This window comes from Moschus berezovskii, chromosome 6 (genome assembly GCF_049115385.1).
Source record: "Moschus berezovskii isolate FMDL1 chromosome 6, NW_MosBer_1.0, whole genome shotgun sequence".
In the NCBI taxonomy this organism is placed as follows: domain Eukaryota; kingdom Metazoa; phylum Chordata; class Mammalia; order Artiodactyla; family Moschidae; genus Moschus; species Moschus berezovskii.
Genome location: NC_142465.1, coordinates 34,379,448 through 34,397,415, shown reverse-complemented (window position 1 = coordinate 34,397,415; position 17,968 = coordinate 34,379,448). Strand labels below are relative to the sequence as shown.

At 51.3% G+C, this 17,968-nt stretch overlaps 1 protein-coding gene across 5 annotated transcripts in view; it reads right to left on the bottom strand.

Moving 5' to 3' along the window:
- Positions 1-17,968, bottom strand: part of FMNL3 (formin like 3) — a 51,705-nt gene that overhangs the window by 13,567 nt on the left and 20,170 nt on the right. For all 5 annotated transcript variants that reach the window (XM_055394071.2, XM_055394072.2, XM_055394070.2 and 2 more), the window contains exons 2-5: positions 7,044-7,127; positions 5,783-5,863; positions 5,436-5,512; positions 1,992-2,075 (exon numbers count right to left, since the gene is read on the bottom strand). In XM_055394071.2, the coding sequence (XP_055250046.1) occupies positions 1,992-2,075; positions 5,436-5,512; positions 5,783-5,863; positions 7,044-7,127 (326 nt within the window). The remainder of the gene's footprint in view (positions 1-1,991; positions 2,076-5,435; positions 5,513-5,782; positions 5,864-7,043; positions 7,128-17,968) is intronic.

Sequence of the window (17,968 nt, the reverse complement as noted above, 5' to 3'; positions counted from 1 at the left end):
CCCTACAGGATTTGGGACGGCTTCTTTGTCACTTTCTGCTTCTCGGACCAGCTGTCTTCCACAATCAGCAGTTTGGGAGTATGGCCAGAGCAAAGAGGACAGCTCAAGATGATGAACCCACAGGGCCTTCTCCCTTGCAGATCCCCTGAGAAACAAGCCCCACTTCCTGTCCTCTTCCCTGAAGTGGGTCACCCAGGACAGAACGAGCATTTCCAACAGGCTCCTTAAATATGCACAGCGCCAGGGTCAAAGTCACAGAGGCTAGGGCTTTCTGAAATAGGAAGCAGTATCTGCAGATGCCTGAATGTTTCCAAGAAAGTAGGAGCAGACTTCAGGATCCTGACAGTCAGATGTTTGATGGGGCTTTCAAGCGGACCTCGGAGGAGTCTCCAGGACAGGAAACCGCTTGCCAGTGCGCTCCCTCCATCGATAACAGCATTCCCCACTCCAACCCCACTCCGGGACGCTCAGTGTACAAATAAGTGCCTTTACTCAAACTCTATTTGGCTTCACTCTTTTCCTCTCAGCCTTCCCCAAAACACACACTCTTACCTACCCCCTACCTGCCCTGAGTCTTTCTCTTAAAAACACAGTCAAAGGTACTGCTATGGACACTATAATACTAAGGTTCCAGGGTATTTTGGTTTCAAGCAGCTGGAATTTATTTGCTTTCCAAACAAGATAGGCTTATTTGGAAAAATGATCTACATCTTTTACTATAAAAGCTCTGAATTTTTTTTAAATCGCTTCAGCAAATATTTTTCATTTCTTTCTATAAAAAGAGTGAGTTTTTTTTTTTTTTTTAAGGGATAGAAGGATGATGAGACTTGACTTCTGCAGGGATGGGAAAGGGAGTGGGTCACTCTTGGTTTTAACGGGATGACCTGGTAAAAATGACTAAGGCCAAACCCAGGAGAGGCAATAGTTCCGAACTCTTAAGGAGATGACGGGAAAAACCTGCCGAGGAAGGAGAATGGTCCAGGGCAAGGACGGCAGCAAGAAAAGTGAAAGTCACGACTGGGGTGGAGTCCCCGGACTGAGGAGTTCCCCAGGATGAGGGACTTTCAGCGCTAACGCTGGGGAAAGTCACGTGGAGAAAGTCACGGGTAAACTGGGATGATCGGTCACCCGAGGGCTCTGGTAAGTCTTGGGTACAGGTCTGCATGTGTTGGTCATGCTGTGAATGATCAACATAATCCCTCTTTCCATATATTTAGGTAATTATGGTAGGGAACACCACCTTAAATAACAACAATTAACAAATAAAAAGTGGCTATCACAGTACAGCCTATGTTCCAAATACTACAAACTGCTTTACACACAGTATCATCTAAAGCTTAGAGCAACCCTGGAACATGGATCCCCTCTTACATAAGAGGACCTCAACAATCTTTCTAGAGGTCACGCAGATAGTAAAGGACTGAAGAGACCCACGCGGGGCTTTGCCTTGAAAGACCTCGTTCCTTCCACTCCCCACCCAGCCCACGTTGCCTTTTCCTCTGTGCTAATTCACTTCCAGCTGCCTCCAACCCCCCACCTGCTTGAAAAAGGCTCCCGAATGCTTCATTTTCAGTCTGTCAAAGGCCATGCTCACTGCTCCTGGGGTGGCATGGAGAAACCCTCTCACAGCTGGAGACCTAAAGTGGCTTTGCGAAGACCCAGCTCTTCCAGCGTAAACGAACCCTGTGGGGGCCTCTCTCCCAAAAGCCAGGACACCTCCTTGGGCAGCTCCCAGCATGGAATCTGGGTCTTCTGGGTTAGGATCCTGAGCTGCCCTTCAACATCTTGCCTTCTGCTCCCCCAAACGCACCTTCTACTCCAGTCACCTGGCATTCTTCACTGACCTCAGACAGCCCCGTGGCCACCTGTCCACGCCCACACTGTTGCCTGGGGTTCCCATTCCACCTTCACTACTGCCAGTTCCGGTCAAAGCAGAATGGGACCACGTCCAAACTCACTGGTGCCCCCGCCCAGTCCCAGGCGGTACTCACATGACAGAACACTGGGCGAAGGACAGGTAATCCACCAGCACGTCCAGGCCTTTGTTCTCATCATTCAGAAACTCCCGCACCCACCTGCAGGTAAAGGAAACATAGCGGAGGAGTCTGCTAATAAAGTGGGCTGAGGGGGAGGAGCAAAAGGTGCCTCTGTGAAACAGCAGCCCCTCCTGGATCCTCTGGAACTCAGCACCAGGCTGGGAGAATGCTGAAAATCAAAGCCTGTGGCTGACCCAGCCGCAGTCATGTCACCGGGCTGGACCTCCCCCAGGCAGGGGAGCCAGAGATGGGGAGAGATGCAGGCCTTCCAACACCACGTCAGCCAAACCAGCCTTCAGGAGCCCCCTCCTCAAGAGCCAGGGCCCCCACGCCATCATTTTCTGGTTTCTGGCGTCTAACATGAGGCTGGGCACAGCTTCCTGATGCCACATTTGTGGGAGGAACTGAGGGTTACACAGAGTATTTACTGCAGTCCTTGGACAGAGCTGTGCCTGACAGAAGCTGGCAGGTCCCCAAATTGACTGGTGGCTCAGCAGGTAAAGAACTCGCCTGCAGTGCAGGAGACATAGGAGATGCGGGTTCGATCCCTGGGTCAGGAAGATCCCCTGGAGGAGGAAAGGACAACCCACTCCAGTATTCTTGCCTGGGAAATCTCCAGGGCAGAGGAGCCTGGCGGGCTACCGTCCATGGGGTCACAAAGAGATGGACACAACTGAGCACCCCAACTCAACCGAAGTCTCAGTTAAAAGACAGGCAGGGAGGGGCAAAGAGAGCTCTGGAAAAGAGGCATACTGGGCCAAAGGGCTCTCCACCGAGTTCAAGGAAAGGTATTTTGGGAAGCAGTGAACAGAGGGATATGTGGGATTTCTGTATGGGGTCACGGGTGAGACTGGCAGAATAGGAGAAGGATGGGGAACAGTCAGGAACTCAGGTAACTCTGGAACAGCTCTGACCTCTAAGAGACTGAACCGGGGAGTCAGGAGAGCAGGCAGGCCGGGGCGCTTCCACCCTTCTGCCCTCAAGCCTTTTGAACTGAGCCATCCCTGGAAGGAAAGTCAGGAGCCAGGCCCAGGATTGTTACAGCAAGGTTCACTCCTGTCCTGTGGCCCCGAGAGAAAGAAAGCTCTCCAGATGAAACCCTGACTCCCCTGTGCCCTCTTCACTCTGAGAGTCTGGGGGTCTTTCTAGGCCAGCTGCGCCGAATGGCCCCCCGAGGCCGCTTCTCCCCCACAGCCAGGACTCCAGCGCCATGTTGGATGGCCACACCCGGGCTACAGAGAGAGGCCGGGCCGAAGCGCCAGGCCCAGCAGAGATCTGGCAGCAAGCTCTGGCGGAGGAGGCTGACTGACACCGGAGCTGCCTGAAGTTAGCTTCCTCTCTGGGGGCCGACAGGCCTCCCATTTCCTGTCTGTCTGCTCTCCAGCTCCCCGCCCCCTTCTCATTTCCTGTCTGAGTCTCCACTGCTATTTTCGGGATCTTGACACTTTCAGGAGATGTCAAAGGGCACCTCGGCAAGGCCGTGAAACCAACACAAACCAGGGGGAGGAGGAGCTGGGGCAGCTCTGGAACCCCGCTTCCCAGACTGTCCCCCTCCAGGCTCGAGTCCCCATCTTCCAAGGGCCTGGGGCGGATCAGGCCGCTTCGGAGGCAGGATCGCCCTCTTGCTACCTTGGCCTGGGCTCCCACCGCCCTGGAGCTCCCACAGCCCTGCCTGACAGCCTGACACTCTTCCTGCCCAGAAATCCCAGAAGCGTCCTGGCCTTCCCACATAACTCCACCAGGGGAGCACAGTTCAAATGACAGGAGCTCCTCAAATGCCAGATGCTGAGCTGTTCCTGGGAACCAAGGACCCGGTTCGAATCTCGAGCTTGTGTGCCAACTGCTGAGAGGCCTGGGCCTGGGAACCATGCTGCTCTGGCCTCAGAGCCTGGCCAATGGCCAGAGGGGACGGCAGCAGGTAGAGGGGGAAGGCTGGGGGGACCGTCCCACACTGCTCCACCGCCCTCTCCAGGAAGAGCGGAGCCCCCTCCTCATGCAGCAGGACTCAGTAAGGAGGGCGGGAGGGCCTGAGAGAGAAGGGAGCAGGGAGGGGTACAGGCCCTTCAGATTAATGCAGGGTGGTGTTTGGAGCTGTCGTCTTTGTCACTTGTGCTCTCACATATGGGGTAGCTGATGGGGCGCTACAGGTTTTCCTTCCTTGAGCTTCACCAGATAGAGGTGAAGGCTGAGTTACACATTTCCTAGCAGGTCAGTTCTCAACGTGTGGTTCATGGATTCATGGGTGAGCTGTGAAAGCCAGCTGTGACCACCAAGCACAGCGACTGCGCCAGCAACTGTCCCTTTCCTGTTCTGTCCCATGACTGCAGGAGGCAGCTGACTGCATACAGGTAGCCGGCACGCGGGACGGGAGGGGAAGGCAGATGATGTCATTTGGCTCTTTCGACTCCTGCTCCTGGGGCTGGAACCTGCCCAGCAACCCCCACCTCCGCCCCAGGCTAGACTTCTCAGACTTCTCACTCCTGTGAGCTCTCAATGATCAGGCCAGACTTGCAGCACTGCCTGCAGTTCTCTGTCACCGTGAGGTGTCCTCTGTGCGCACACACACACACACATACACAGTCACACACACATGCTCACCCACACACACACACGCTCACACACACACACACACGTGCACACACACAGGCTCACACACACACACAAACACGCTCGCTGGCTCTCTCATCCTCTCTCTTGCTCTCACTTTCACTATATTTACCCTGGCTGGTTACAGTTTTATGAATCCAAGACTGGGGCTCTTTCCCTGTATCTCACGCATTAGCCCTGTGCCTGCTCAGCAGGTCCTGGTTCCCCACTCCTCTGGGAAAAAAAAAAAAAAGACTCATGTAGTTTCCAGGGCCCAGGCAACAGGTTGACAGGACCCGGGTCTGGGACTGCAGAAGACGCTCAACATCTGGTCCACCTGCATTAGATCTTCCCTGATGTTTCATCAGGAAGCTGCTTCTGCTCATGGACTAAAGAAGCTCTTATAATCAAGCAAATAGTCTTCTGGGCACCAAAGAGTCCACAAACCAGGTCTCAGCAACCCAATGCAATACATTCCCCCATTCCCAGCCTTCTCTGGGCCTCCCTTGGCCCAGCCCCAGGCCACAGGCAGACTCCAGTCTCAGCTGCTGTGGGAATGTCTTCCACTCAAAGCCACAGACTGAGGACCCCAGGAGAGGCCCCAGGCTTGCCAGGAGCATCCAGTCAGCAGCTGGCAGGGCTGAGGGGGAGAAAAGCCAGAAAAGAAACAGTCTGAAGCCCTCTGGGGAACCAAAAGGCATTCGAGCGGCAGCTCTACCCCACAGCAAGGAGATAAACAGGCAAACTCTCCTCAGTGGACGCCGGGTCCTAAGTGGCCAGGTGGAAAGGCTCTGACGGTCAAGGGTGACTCACCCAATGTGGTTGGTCCGCAGTGAGATCTCCAGCTCTCTCAGTACTTTGGTTGACTCCTGCACTCTCCTCCTGAATTTCTGTGAATGTAGGATTCTCTGTCACTGATGGAGGCCCCCAAGTCAACTTTACAATACAAGCAAAAGGGGCAGAAAAGGAAAGGGAAGGCACCCAAAAGGGCGCTGACAGTCCTTCCATCTGTTCCTAGCCAGCCACTCCCCCACTGTCCCAGAACAAAAACCCAACTCCTGCTGCTCAGAAGAGTCCTGACCCATGTCACAGGGTTTGCCCCTAAACCCCACAGGACTGCAAAGGACAGCAAGATGGGGCTACCCTGCTTCGCACCTCACCTTCCGAGTTACGCTGGGGTCCAAGAAGCTCTGGAGTTTCTGGATGTACGTGTGGGGAGGATTCTTCACCTGGAATCGTTCCTGTGAGGGAAACACATGTGTGCACACAGACACTCAGGCTTCTGAAGAGAGTGCTGAGGAAGCAGGGCGCCCACAGTGTCTGATGTGAGGGGACTCCTTAAGCTGTCATCTGGCCCTTAACATGCCCCACACCATAAGTTCCCCTCCATGACTTATCCTCAGGTTCTTCTCTGTCGCCATCTTCTCCTCCTTCGATGAGTAATTTTGAGTTACTGAGTAGACTCAGTAACCCTGAGTCTAAAGTAATTTTCTCTGTTAAAAATTAAGAGGCTGCTTGAGGCCAGACCTGTCTGAGTTCAAAAACTCATGATCTGTCATCTTCAAATGTACGCAGCAGAAAAAGCAAGGCCACAGGTGTGAGTTCTTGATTCTGAGCTAAGTGAAAATCTCTCTTTTCTCTTCCGGCTCTAAACACTTTCATGTAGAGAGAGCTTCCAATCCTCACATTCTGAGATTTGGGAACAGAAGACTAGAGGACCGGGGCTTCTCATTCCTGCTGCTGCTGCTGCTGCTAAGTCGCTTCAGTCGTGTCCGACTCTGTGCGACCTCAAAGACAGCAGCCAACCAGGCTCCGCCATGCCTGGGATTCTCCAGGCAAGAACACTGGAGTGGGTTGCCATTTCCTTCTCCAATGTGTGAAAGTGAAAAGCGAAAGTGAAGTCGCTCAGTCATGTCTGACTAGTAGCAACCCCATGGACTGCAGCCCACCAGGCTCCTCTGTCCATGCGATTTTCTAGGCAAGAGTACTGGAGTGGCTTGCCACTGCCTTCTCCGTCTCATTCCTAGAGGCCTGTAAATAATGGGGAAAAGGCTGCTATTTGCCAGGTCTGGAGAAGAGTGAAAGACAAATGGCGCTTTGGATTCTTCAGCCAAGCACAGCCCTCACCCTGGTTGGAAAGGCAGAAACAGGCTCTGCTGGGGAAACCACCAAATTCCTTCACAGCAGACCTCACAGCTCAACAACCCTTACTGGGAAGAAATCAAGACAGTGCTTTGTGGGAGCTAGAGGGGAACCTGGCCTACCAGCCTGTGTCTGTTAGGAAAGTGCTTTTAGAAGAGGAAAGAAGCATGGGCTGAGGCCAAGACCAGGCCAGGGTTCCTCAAGGGAACCCAGGGTTGCGGTGAATGCCCAAGGCCCTGCCGCCATGCCCAGCCTCACTTCCGGTCCCAAACCCTGTACCTGGTCACAGATGAGGTCCCACTTCTTCTCGTTGTCATACTGCCGCAGGAGCCGCGCCTTGTCGGGAGGCAGGTTCATGGAGCTCTGAGGAGAGAACCTGAGTCAACGGCGCTGACAGGCTTCCCTCACGCCTGAACCCTCAGGTTTCACCCTGACATTCCATGGCTGAACAGGAAGGCTCAGAGGGGCACGACCACCTTCCTGTTTCATGTTTGGTTCAGTTTGGTTGAGCAGCGTTTTCCAAACCACAGGTTGGGGAATCAGTGTAGTCAGTCAAGAGTAACTTTATTTTGAATGAGAAGAAACAGATTAAAATAGAACAAGAATTTAAAATATCAGAATTGATTGCAATTAAGAAGTATAAACAACATTTCACAAAGTTTTTGTTTCATGAACAAAACACACATACAATGTAAGATGTGTTTCTTAACATGGGACAGGTCAAAAAAGTTTGAAAGTCACCAGTCTAAAGTGACAACATCAATCAATTTTCCCCCACAGCCTGAGATCTGGGCAGGCTTCCTATACCACACACACCCCTGGGTGAATCCTGAGCCACCTATACACAGCCTGTGCAGATACAACAACTCTAACCCTTTCCTTCCCATCCAGGACACCAGGGAATGAGCAGAACATCACCATGAAGGTAATAGTTTACAAGATTTCAGTACTTTAATCATTAGTGCTGATTACTTATGACACAGCTCCCAATTATTTAAGACACAGTGAACTGTCCCAATCCCTCACTGAGACACTCTAGCTGAGAGTACAGGACAGACCAGGAGTCATTTTATTTTGTTCACTACCATTTGCTGAATGAATACACGAACACAAATCTAAGTGAATAAAAGCCAAGGCATCCAGGGGCAAGCCCCACCCAGACCAGCAGCCCTACTGTCCCCTCCTTACCCCTCCCCTTCCGCTCCGGTCCAGCCAAGCCCCTCCTCTAACCCATCTAGCTGCCTCGGCTGCAGGTCACAGTAAGGCCTTCCTCTCATCTTCCTCTCCCTAACCTACTGCTCCAAGCTCAGCTCTAACTTCCAGGTAAACAAAGCATGACCACCTGGCTTATCTCTGTTGGGTCCTTGACATCCTTGTCCCTGGGGACACAAACTGTATGTGCCTGGGATCCTGAGGAGTCATACCAGCTCCGAGTTATTTCAAAAAACAGCAAGAGTATCCTGGGAGTAGGTGCTCTGTTTTCTAAGAAATTGAAAGAAAATCCTTAAACATCATTTATTTCTGTTACATGTATCTATTTATTAGGTATTTATTTACATACATGCTATCAAACCAGCTGTACGCTCATCTAAGGGCTTTCCAAATGGTGCTAGTGGTAAAGAACCTGCCTGCCAATTCAGGAGACATAAAAGATGTGGGTTCGATCCCTCGATCAGGAAGATCCCCTGGAGGAGGGCACGGCAATCCACTCCAGTATTCTGGCCTGGAGAGTCCCATGGACAGAGGAGCCTGGCAAGCTACAGTCCATACGGTCACAAAGAGTTGGACACGACTGAAGCGACTTAACTCACACACACACTCGTCTAAAGGACTGACTGTACCATTATTCACATGATCTCCAACTCCTAATGACGTCTAACCCTATGACAGGCACCAAGCGGAGAGGAAGTTGATGGTAAACCTATGGTTAAGAGGTCCCAGTTGTGGGGCTTCCCCGGTGGCTCAGTGGTAGGGAACCCGCCTGCCAATGTAGGAGACACAGGTTAAGGATCCCTGATCTGGGAAGAACCCACATGCTATGGAGCAACCAAGCCCATGCACCACAACGACTGAACCTGTGCTCGAGAGCCTGGGGGCTGAGTTGCAGCTACTGAAAACTGTGTGTTCTACAGCCTGTGTTTTGCAACAAGAGAAGACACTACAATGAGAAGCCTGTGCCCTGAAACAAGAGAGTAGCCCCTGCTCGGTGCAACTAGAGAAAAGCCTGAGCAGCAATAAACATCCAGCACAGCCAAAGATAAATAAATAACAAAGAAAAAAACAGGTTCCGGTTCTGAGCTCTGGGCCAAGCTTCTGGCTGGAAACAGGGTCATTATGGCTCGAAAAAGGAAGTGGAGTTGGGATCTCTGTTCAGTGTTTAGAAATGGAAGAATTTAGAAACCCAGAAGAGAAGAAAAAAGGGGAAGGGACCACCACGTCACCCCTCTCCCCATGGTTGCTCCCGCCCTGTGAATCTGCCTGAGCTTCCGCAGGGAAGAGAGGCTAACTAAATCCGCCCCACTGCCGATGGAGCAGGCCTGGCCGGACAGGCAAACAGAACCCCAGGTGTTCTCTCTGGGACCACCCTGCTAAGGGCCGATCTCAGCGTGTCTGTGTGGCCAGAAGGACAGGAGCAGGAGGCCACCACACAACAGGGACCCGAAGACCAAAGGTGGCCTGGAGCAAGTTCTCCCACCTAAGCAGGGCCAGGCTGCAGCCCGCAAAGCCCGTGAGACCAGGCCTGGTTCTGGCTCTGCGCACAGCCTGAGGTGGCTTCACTGTCCTCTTGTGCCTCTCTCCCACGTCTGTGCCATGAAGACAGAAAACAGTAGTCTCCCCTGGAAGCACGCGACTCGGGAGAGGGAGGGGGAGCTCGTCGCGGCTGTGGCAGACATCACATCCCGTCTACACCAACTTCCTCCCTCAGCCGCTGGGGCCTCACACTTCCCCACCAGGTGAACCACTGAGAAAACGTCTGGTCCCCCGGGGCTTCAAAGACGAAGCAGGGTCACCACGTCTGGGAACCCCAGCCTAAGAGCATGGAAGAGGAAGCTCGGGGAACTGGCTAGACTAGAACTGGCATCTAGACTTTAGATGCCCAGGAGAGAGGGATGCCAGCAAATAGAAACCAGGGGCAGGAGCATGAAGCAGCTCTGACCACAGGCCCACGTCCTCCGGTCTAGAGCTCTGGGTGACACTTCTGAGCAGTGAGGGTAGTTTTCTCTCCTTTGTGACTGAAGTGTGATGGGGAAGGAAGTGGGTGGGGGAATCCCCCAGCCTCCAGCACTCACAAGCAGTCAGTCATGGACTGTGGGGGGTGGAAGCCACCCATCACGGGCAGGGCCAGGGTTTGGCAGTTCTCTCCCCGCCAGGCTGTGGCACCAGGGCCCCTGCCTCCAGCAGATACTGTGTGTGAGGCTAGCAGGGCTCAATGTCCTGAGGAAGGGCAGCTTCCTGAGTTCCGGTGACAGCAAGGGAGCAAACCTGCCAACCTTCCTTCCGGTTTCAGTCAGAGGTTGTTTCCTTGACATTTTCCTGCTGTGGCTCCACTGAGACCACAGGCTCTCTTGAGGCAGAAGCCAGGCTGAGTTCTTGCTAACTCCTCTTGGAGACCCTTGCTGAAGAGAAAGGAGACTAGGCTATTTTGGAGCAGCCTCTTCCCACCACAGAGGACACTGGATGTGGAACCAGCGAGCTCCAGATTGACTTCAAGCTCTTCAGAGTCACAGAACCTCAGAGAGCTCATTCACAAAACGGAGATAATCTCACCACTTCACAGGGTTTTATGAGGATTAAATGATAAATACTTTAGGTCCGAGTAAGTCTGGAACACTGTGGGTGTTCAACACACTTCCCCCCTGCTCCTCCTAGAAACCCTGAGCGATGCTGACACCCAGGGACCTGCCCTCTTCTCCTTGGTTATCCTCCATTCCTGCCTCTGTCCCTTCTCCTTCAGCTCTGTTTCTCAACACTCTGGGGACAGAACAACCCCTCACCCCTGCTTTGACCCCTGCTAAGACTAGGAGGCAGTAAAACATCACTGTCCTTGGGGAGGGAGGGGGAGACTCCAGGGAGATGGGAGAAGAGGAACTCAGACTCAAAGCAACTCTGGGACTGATTCCTAAATCAGAGGGAACCAGCCAGAAGTCTAATAATAAAAACCTATAACAGGAAGAAGCAGAAAGGGGTGGATCTGATGCTTCTCCAGCAACGCGGCTCTGGTTTATGGCCAGATTGAGACCAGGCTGAGCGCCCTGCTCAGGGGCCAACCCCTTCCATGGCAGCAAGGGCCCAGTCCCCCCAGGGAGGCTTCCTTACTCCCCACCCGACCCTGCTGGCCCCAGAGAAGCAGAGGAGGGGGGAGCTGGCTCGGGTCACAGAGGTTCCTTTCCCTTTCCTGCTCTGTACCCCCAGCCGGTCAGCCCCTCCTTGCTTCCTCCCCACCGCAGGGGAAGGGAAATGCCGGTGCTGCTGGAGTTTCCTTCAAAGCTGTGGGTCCTGTGCTGGGACTCACCCCTCCTCTGCCAGTCTCCTTGGGCCAGGCCTGGGGAAAACCCAACAAACAGAGATAGGAACCACCCAAAATTCCCAGCTGCCTCTACTGGTCCCAGTCAGTCATGACAGATTTCAGGATCGGAGGCTAAAACGGCATAGCTTCTCTGAGGAGAGAGAGCCCGAGAGAGAGATGGCTGACATGTTCCTGCAAAGGGGGTTCTGGAGACTTAAGGGGAGACAGGCAGGGGCTGTTCATTTTGAGCAAATACAGAATGTGAGTTGGTGGTTTTCTTAATGTTTTCCCTCTCAGAACCACCTCCCCACCGAGGCCCTTATGGCTGGCCACTTCTCCCTGGAGTGGTGGCTGCAGTTGCCACGCTCAGCCCATGGGGAAGCTGAGTCTAGAACCTCCCCAGAGGGGAAGTAAGGCTCTGTCCCAGGCACCACATGCTATTGAGCCCTGGGCCCTGGTCACAGCTGTCAGCGAGTCCTCTCGGACATCTGCAGATCACCCCATTATGCGGATGGCAGAGGAGAAGACGGTGAGGAGGTACAAGCTGTGGGAGTCCAGGAGACTGCTGGAGGAGCAGCTGGAGTACCATATTCCTACCAGGAGCCCCTCACAGACCAACATCTCTGCCCCCAAGTCAATGGAGAAGCAGGCGACACTGGGCACAAAAGCCCACGCCCAGCCGCCAAATGGACCTAGGGTGAGGAGTGGCCAGGCCTCCCCTCCACGAAATCTCCTGGTGGGCAGTAGGGGCAGCTGTGGCCAGCTGGGTGCTGCTCCCAAAGGGCAGGAGCCCAAGGAGGTGGGAGGCACCATTCCTGCTACCCCGGCCCCCTCAGCGGCCATAGCCAGCCCTGCCGCGGTAGCAGCTCCCAGACAATGAGAGTTATTTTCAGCCAGCGCTTTAACACAAGCCAGCTGGCCAGTGTGCAGGGCGGGAGGCCTCCTCCACCCGGCCCGCCCAGACAGCAGGCCCAGCCCGGTGCTTACACGGCCGCCGCCTCTGCGTCACTGTTTGTTTATCTCACTGTTCCAGCACAGCTCCTCCCAACTGCCCCCCAAAACTACAATATTGGCAAAAGGAAATAAAAAAATCAGAGTGTTTGAGCAAAGGTCCAAGAGCTAAAATTAAGAAGGTCCAGACATGGGAAGCACAGCTTCCCCAGCCCCGTGACTGGTGGGTGTAGTGCAGGGAGGAAGCGGGCCGGGTCGGCAGCCAGCTCTCAATGCAGCCCCCGCAGACAGGCCAAGCCAGGCTCTGTGGCCAACCTAGGAGACGAAGTTCAGGATGGCTCTCCTCACTTTCTTCCCTCCCATCTTTCTTTTCAGAGGTCAGGTTTGGAGAAGATAACATGGGACAGACAGAGCCTGGAATGAGCCCGAGTCAACTGGGAAAGGCTCTGGGAGAAGAAGTGCCCTGCAGCAGAAAGGAAATCACAAGAACAGTTCATGACACTTGGCTGGAGGAAGAGGGAGCCCTGCCCATGATGGAGTAGGGTGAACACTTGAAGAACAGGAAGGAGTGGACCGGGAGCAGTCACCTCCCTAGATGCGAGACCTGGAGCCCTGGTGCCACCAAATCCCACAGCCTCAACAGAACAGCTCCCCTGCCTCCTCCCTTCCCCCATTTGCAGCCCCATGCCCAGGAGCTCATGGGTGTGACACAGCGCTCACCACACACATGGTTTCCTCAAGGCCTGAGCTGCCCGACTAGACCTGTGGGAAATATACCGCAGTACCTTATGACAAAAGACATCAGAAAAGTGGGTGCTCCTTGACTTAAGCATCTGTAGCGGCTTAGATCTGACTTTCTGGTTTTGTTTGCTTGAAGCTATCACTTTGGGGACAAGCTACCAGAGAAAAGTCAGCTTTCAGAGCCCTGTCTGGAGAACGTGCTTCTGTGGTCACTGATGACTCTATAACCAGAAATGACTTGCTGAGCAGTTACGGGCCAAGTCCCTGAGCAGCCTGGAGGAAAAAGAGATGGATTTGCCAGATGTCTCAGGCTGAGCTCCGCGACTCACACCAGCGAAGTCGGGTAAAGGCAAGGTCCTGGAAGGCCGCTGTCAATCAAATGAAGAGGTGGCTTTATCCAAATACAACTGTACCCCGAGGCCTCCTCCTCACCACAGTAGACTCCTGCCTTGGATCCTGAACTGGTGCAGGAAGTCAGGCAGGTCCCCAGTGCCAGCAAAGCCCCTAGCTCCACTCTCTGCCACGCTGTCGGCCTTACACCTGACATCAGGTAACCTGGGCAGGTAACCTGGCCCTGGCTAAGGACGCCTTCTTGGCCTACTCAGTCAAGAAGCATACAATCTCGGATAGAAGAACTCTTGTTAGCTATGGGCCCCAAGCCCCAGCTTAGAAACACCACTGCCCACAGCAACTTGATCTGTCTGCTGGCTCCTCAGCCCCTCCTCGCGGTTAGCCAGACCCACACACTCCCCAGTTACGCAGAATGGAAACTATTCTGCTGGGGGCAGCTGGCTTTTCCAAAGCCAAGGAGTCTTGGGGCAGACTCACATTGTCTCTGTAGCCAACCAAGGTTGACCCTTCTCTTCACCATATCCTGCCTTCCCACAAGGGGAGCCCTTAGGCAGCTACCTCAGAGAGGACACAACATTTCTGGGGTTACACCCCACAAAAGACATTTCCCTCTCTCTCCTTGGACCACAGGCCATTACTCACTAGGACCCAAGTGTGCCTCTCCCAGGGTCTCTCATCCATACCTTCTCCTGCCCTCCCATGGCCACCGTCAGATGGGCCCTTGGTGTGCACTCCTGACCTTCTGGGATAAACTTCTAGCTGGCATCCCTACTTCCAGCCTGCATGCGATGGAATTTCCAAACTTCCTAGCACATAAGATAAATCATGCTTCTTTTCAGTTCGGAAATCTCTGACTCCTTACCATTTACACAAGAAAACCTAAACTCCTTGGCTGACTGTTCTCAGCATCTTACATAAGAAAGAGCTTCAGAGCTAAGATTTTTTCCAGGTTGGCCCCAGCATCTCTGACCAGCTCATTGTCTCCTGGGTTCTCTTAGAGCCGCTACTCTATCTTCTGAATCCACACTTTTTACTGCTGCTGCTGCTAAGTCACTTCAGTCATATCCGACTCTGTGTGACCCCCATAGACGGAAGCCCACCAGGCTCCCCCATCCCTGGGATTCTCCAGGCAAGAACACTGGAGTGGGTTGCCATTTCCTTCTCGAACGTGTGAAAGTGAAAAGTGAAAGTGAAGTCGCTCAGTCGTGTCCGACCTTTAGCGACCCCACGGACTGCAGCCCACCAGGCTCCTCCATCCATGGGATTTTCCAGGCAAGAGTACTGGAGTGGCTTGCCATCTCAAAATCCAACTCTGTGACTACCCAACATAGCTCAGCCCCTCTTCTGAGCTCCAAAGCATAATTATATGTGAAGAATGATAAGGTGGAGCCCTGCTTGTTATCCCCAACCTCTTCTCATCTTCCTTATTAATGAACCTCCAATGCTTAGCTGAGCACTTAGCAACCCAGAATTAATACATTTCTATAAACAACAAGGTCCTATTGTACAGCACAGGGAACTAAATTCAATATCCTGGGATAAACCATAGTGGAAAAGAATATAAAAAAGAATGTATATATCTGTATAACTGAGTCACTCTGCTGTACAGCAGAAATTAATACATTGTAAAAATCAACTATACTTCAGTAAAGAAAAATATTTTTTAATACAAAGAATTAATATATTTCTCATCTTTCCTAGCATTCAGATGTGGCTATGTGATCATGTGGGATGTGAACAAAGTAGTGTGTATAACTTCTGAGAAGTATCATTAAAGGGAGGGAGTATACCTTTTTTCCTCCTTTCTGCTTCCAGCCGGTTGGAATGCAGAGACAATAACTGGAACTCAGCAGCTGTTCTGGAAAATGAGGTGACCTTAGAAATGAAATCCAGATGAGTGAAGCAAAGAGAAAGAAAATACCTGGTCACTGATACTGTGGATCTCAACACAAATTGAATGAGATCATATAGTGCATTTTCATGTGTGTGTTTCCTTTATTTCAATTAGAATACAACTACTGGAGGGTAGGGGTCATGCCTTATCCCTCTGTGAATCATGTGCAGGTGCTTAATAAATAACTGATTGATTCTGCTACTACCTCATCCATCACCAAGTCCTTTGTTCAGTCCCTGGTTATTTTTGGAGGGGATTATCCAACTTCTCACAATTGTCCTTGCTATTTCTGGTCTGATAATCTGCCTTATGTGCTACAGCCCAAATCACTTTCCTAATATGTTGCTTCTCCCGCAGCAAATTCCCACTTCTCACTGGGTTTCAACTCTGTCTTTCAGTTCATGTCATAAGTCTAAGACATTCCCCTGACTTACCATCTAACCAGACGCATCTTCAAGTCCGCTAGAGCACAAGCTCCTGGGCACAGGCACCATCAGCAGCAGCTCGTTGATAACTGCAGCAGGTGCTCAATGAAGACTGAGCAAACGGAATTTCCCCATACATATACTCTCCATCCGCTCCCTAAGATTTCTCCTCCATCATCCTCAGAGATCATCTCTTTTCCAGTCGCCAGCCACGCCCCTCATCCAATTCACAACGGGAGAAATCCCACCTCCTCTAGCAAATCTGTCATAAGTAAGAGTGGGAAGGTTTACACTCTCCCCTAAAAGTATCTCTACACACTCCCTAATGCTTTTAGCATGTGTTCACGGAGTTGTGATGTACAGCTAAAGTCTCTTCACTTTTTCTTGGGCGTTGAATAAATATCACAAATCTCAAAGAGTGGCTAAAGCACAGAATGAGGAGCCACACTGCCCGAGTATGAATCTTGGTTCCACCTTTCTAGTGTGGCCTTGGGAGAGTTATTTAACTTCTATGAGCCTCGATTTCCTCATCTGTAAAATAGAGGTACAAATAGTACCTACTTCTTAAGGTTGCTATGACAATTAAATAAGTTAATATATATAAAGCATTTAAATCAGAACTAGGTAATAAATGTTACACATAAAGCTGGCTGTGTTCTTGGTTTTTCGTTTGTTTTTGGTTTGGATTTCTTATTCAACAATTAGCAGAAAATAACTATATGCCAGTCACTAAGCTAGGAGCTGGAGATATAAAAATAAATTAGGTAGGATTCCTACATTCAGAAAGTTTATATCCAGAGGGTAAGGTAGATCAGCAAGCCAGGGATGAGTGCACACAGTACTACTGTCAAACAGCAGCATATGGCACTGTGGGATCCCAGGGAGGCAACGAAACAGAGGAGTCAAGTAAGGCTTCCTGGAAGAAATGCTATAGGACTTACTCTGAAAACATCAAGCAGGAGGAAGTTAGGCAAAAGCAATTAAGCAGGGGAAGACGGTGACATTCTAGGCAAGGACATGGCATTTGCAAGTACACAGAAGTACAAAACACCATAAAAAGTCCAGGAGTCTCCAAGTGATCTGCAATAACGGAACCAAGCATATTTGAGGAAATTACAGCAGGCAGGGAACGGCCAGATGACACAAGGTCCTCGGAACTAAGGTAAATCAGTGGCATGAGTGGGACACTAATGACAATACTATTAAAATGAAAAATAGAAAAATGACAAAAGCTAAAAACGTTTATTGACAAAACTGAGACAAGAACTCTATGTAAATGTCTCATTTAATTCTCACAATGAGCCTATGGAGTCAGGACCAAAATCATTCCTATTTTACAAGAGAGGAAACAAAGGCTCAGAAAGGCAGGCCGAGGAACTTGCCCAAGGTCACACAGCTAGTACGCGATGGAGTTGGGGTTTGAACCCAGGTCTGACCCTGACTTTGTATTCTCACACAATGCCTCCTCTGAGACAACCAATTGTTTTAGCCTTTCTCTGAACCTTTTCAGATTGTATGCATCCTTCAGGATTAATATGATCAAGGTGCCTCATGAAGCCCCCTCAAACAACTCAAAGACCTCTGCACACTCCATCCCTTGAACTTCTGCAGGGCTACTGCCCTCGCCTCCCATCCACGATTATACTCCATCATTCCTTTAGTGTCTTCTAGGCACCATACACTGTGCCAACTGGAAGTCGTGTTTTGTCTGGTAATAACTCTTATATGTTCACCCAAAAAAGGAAAAATTATGGCTTATAAATATCTACTTTGGTCTGAGCACTATGCTAGATCTTTTAATTGTAAGATTTCTTGAAAAAAAAAAATGATTTCACTCCCATATTACTACTCACCTTTCACATTCTGTATTATTTTTTGAACTAGACTATAAGCTTCCTGAGGGCATGGACTTTTCCTTGATCTCACATGTTCCTAGACAATCTAACATACAGAAGAAGCCTAATAGGTGTTGTGAGTTGCCCATGTGGCCAGCTGGGGACAGCACTCCACCCCAGCCAGTACCACTGGATCTGGATTTCCAGAAGCCTCATTATAAATCCAGGAGCTTATCATCAAGTCATAAAACCTAATGAATCCCTTCCTACATCCAGACTACACGTGGGAGAGGCATGACTCCTGCTTTATGGAAGGACAAACTGAGACCCAGCACCAGTCATATCAGCTGGGGAGAGGCACTACAAGTCTTTTATCTCTCCTGGCTTTTCCAATTGCTCTCAAATGGGGGTCCATCTCAGTGCCTCGGAGCACCTCACCTCTTTGGGGAGGAAACATAAAGACCCTAGTCTGCTCTTGATCCACAACCCACCTTCCCAAC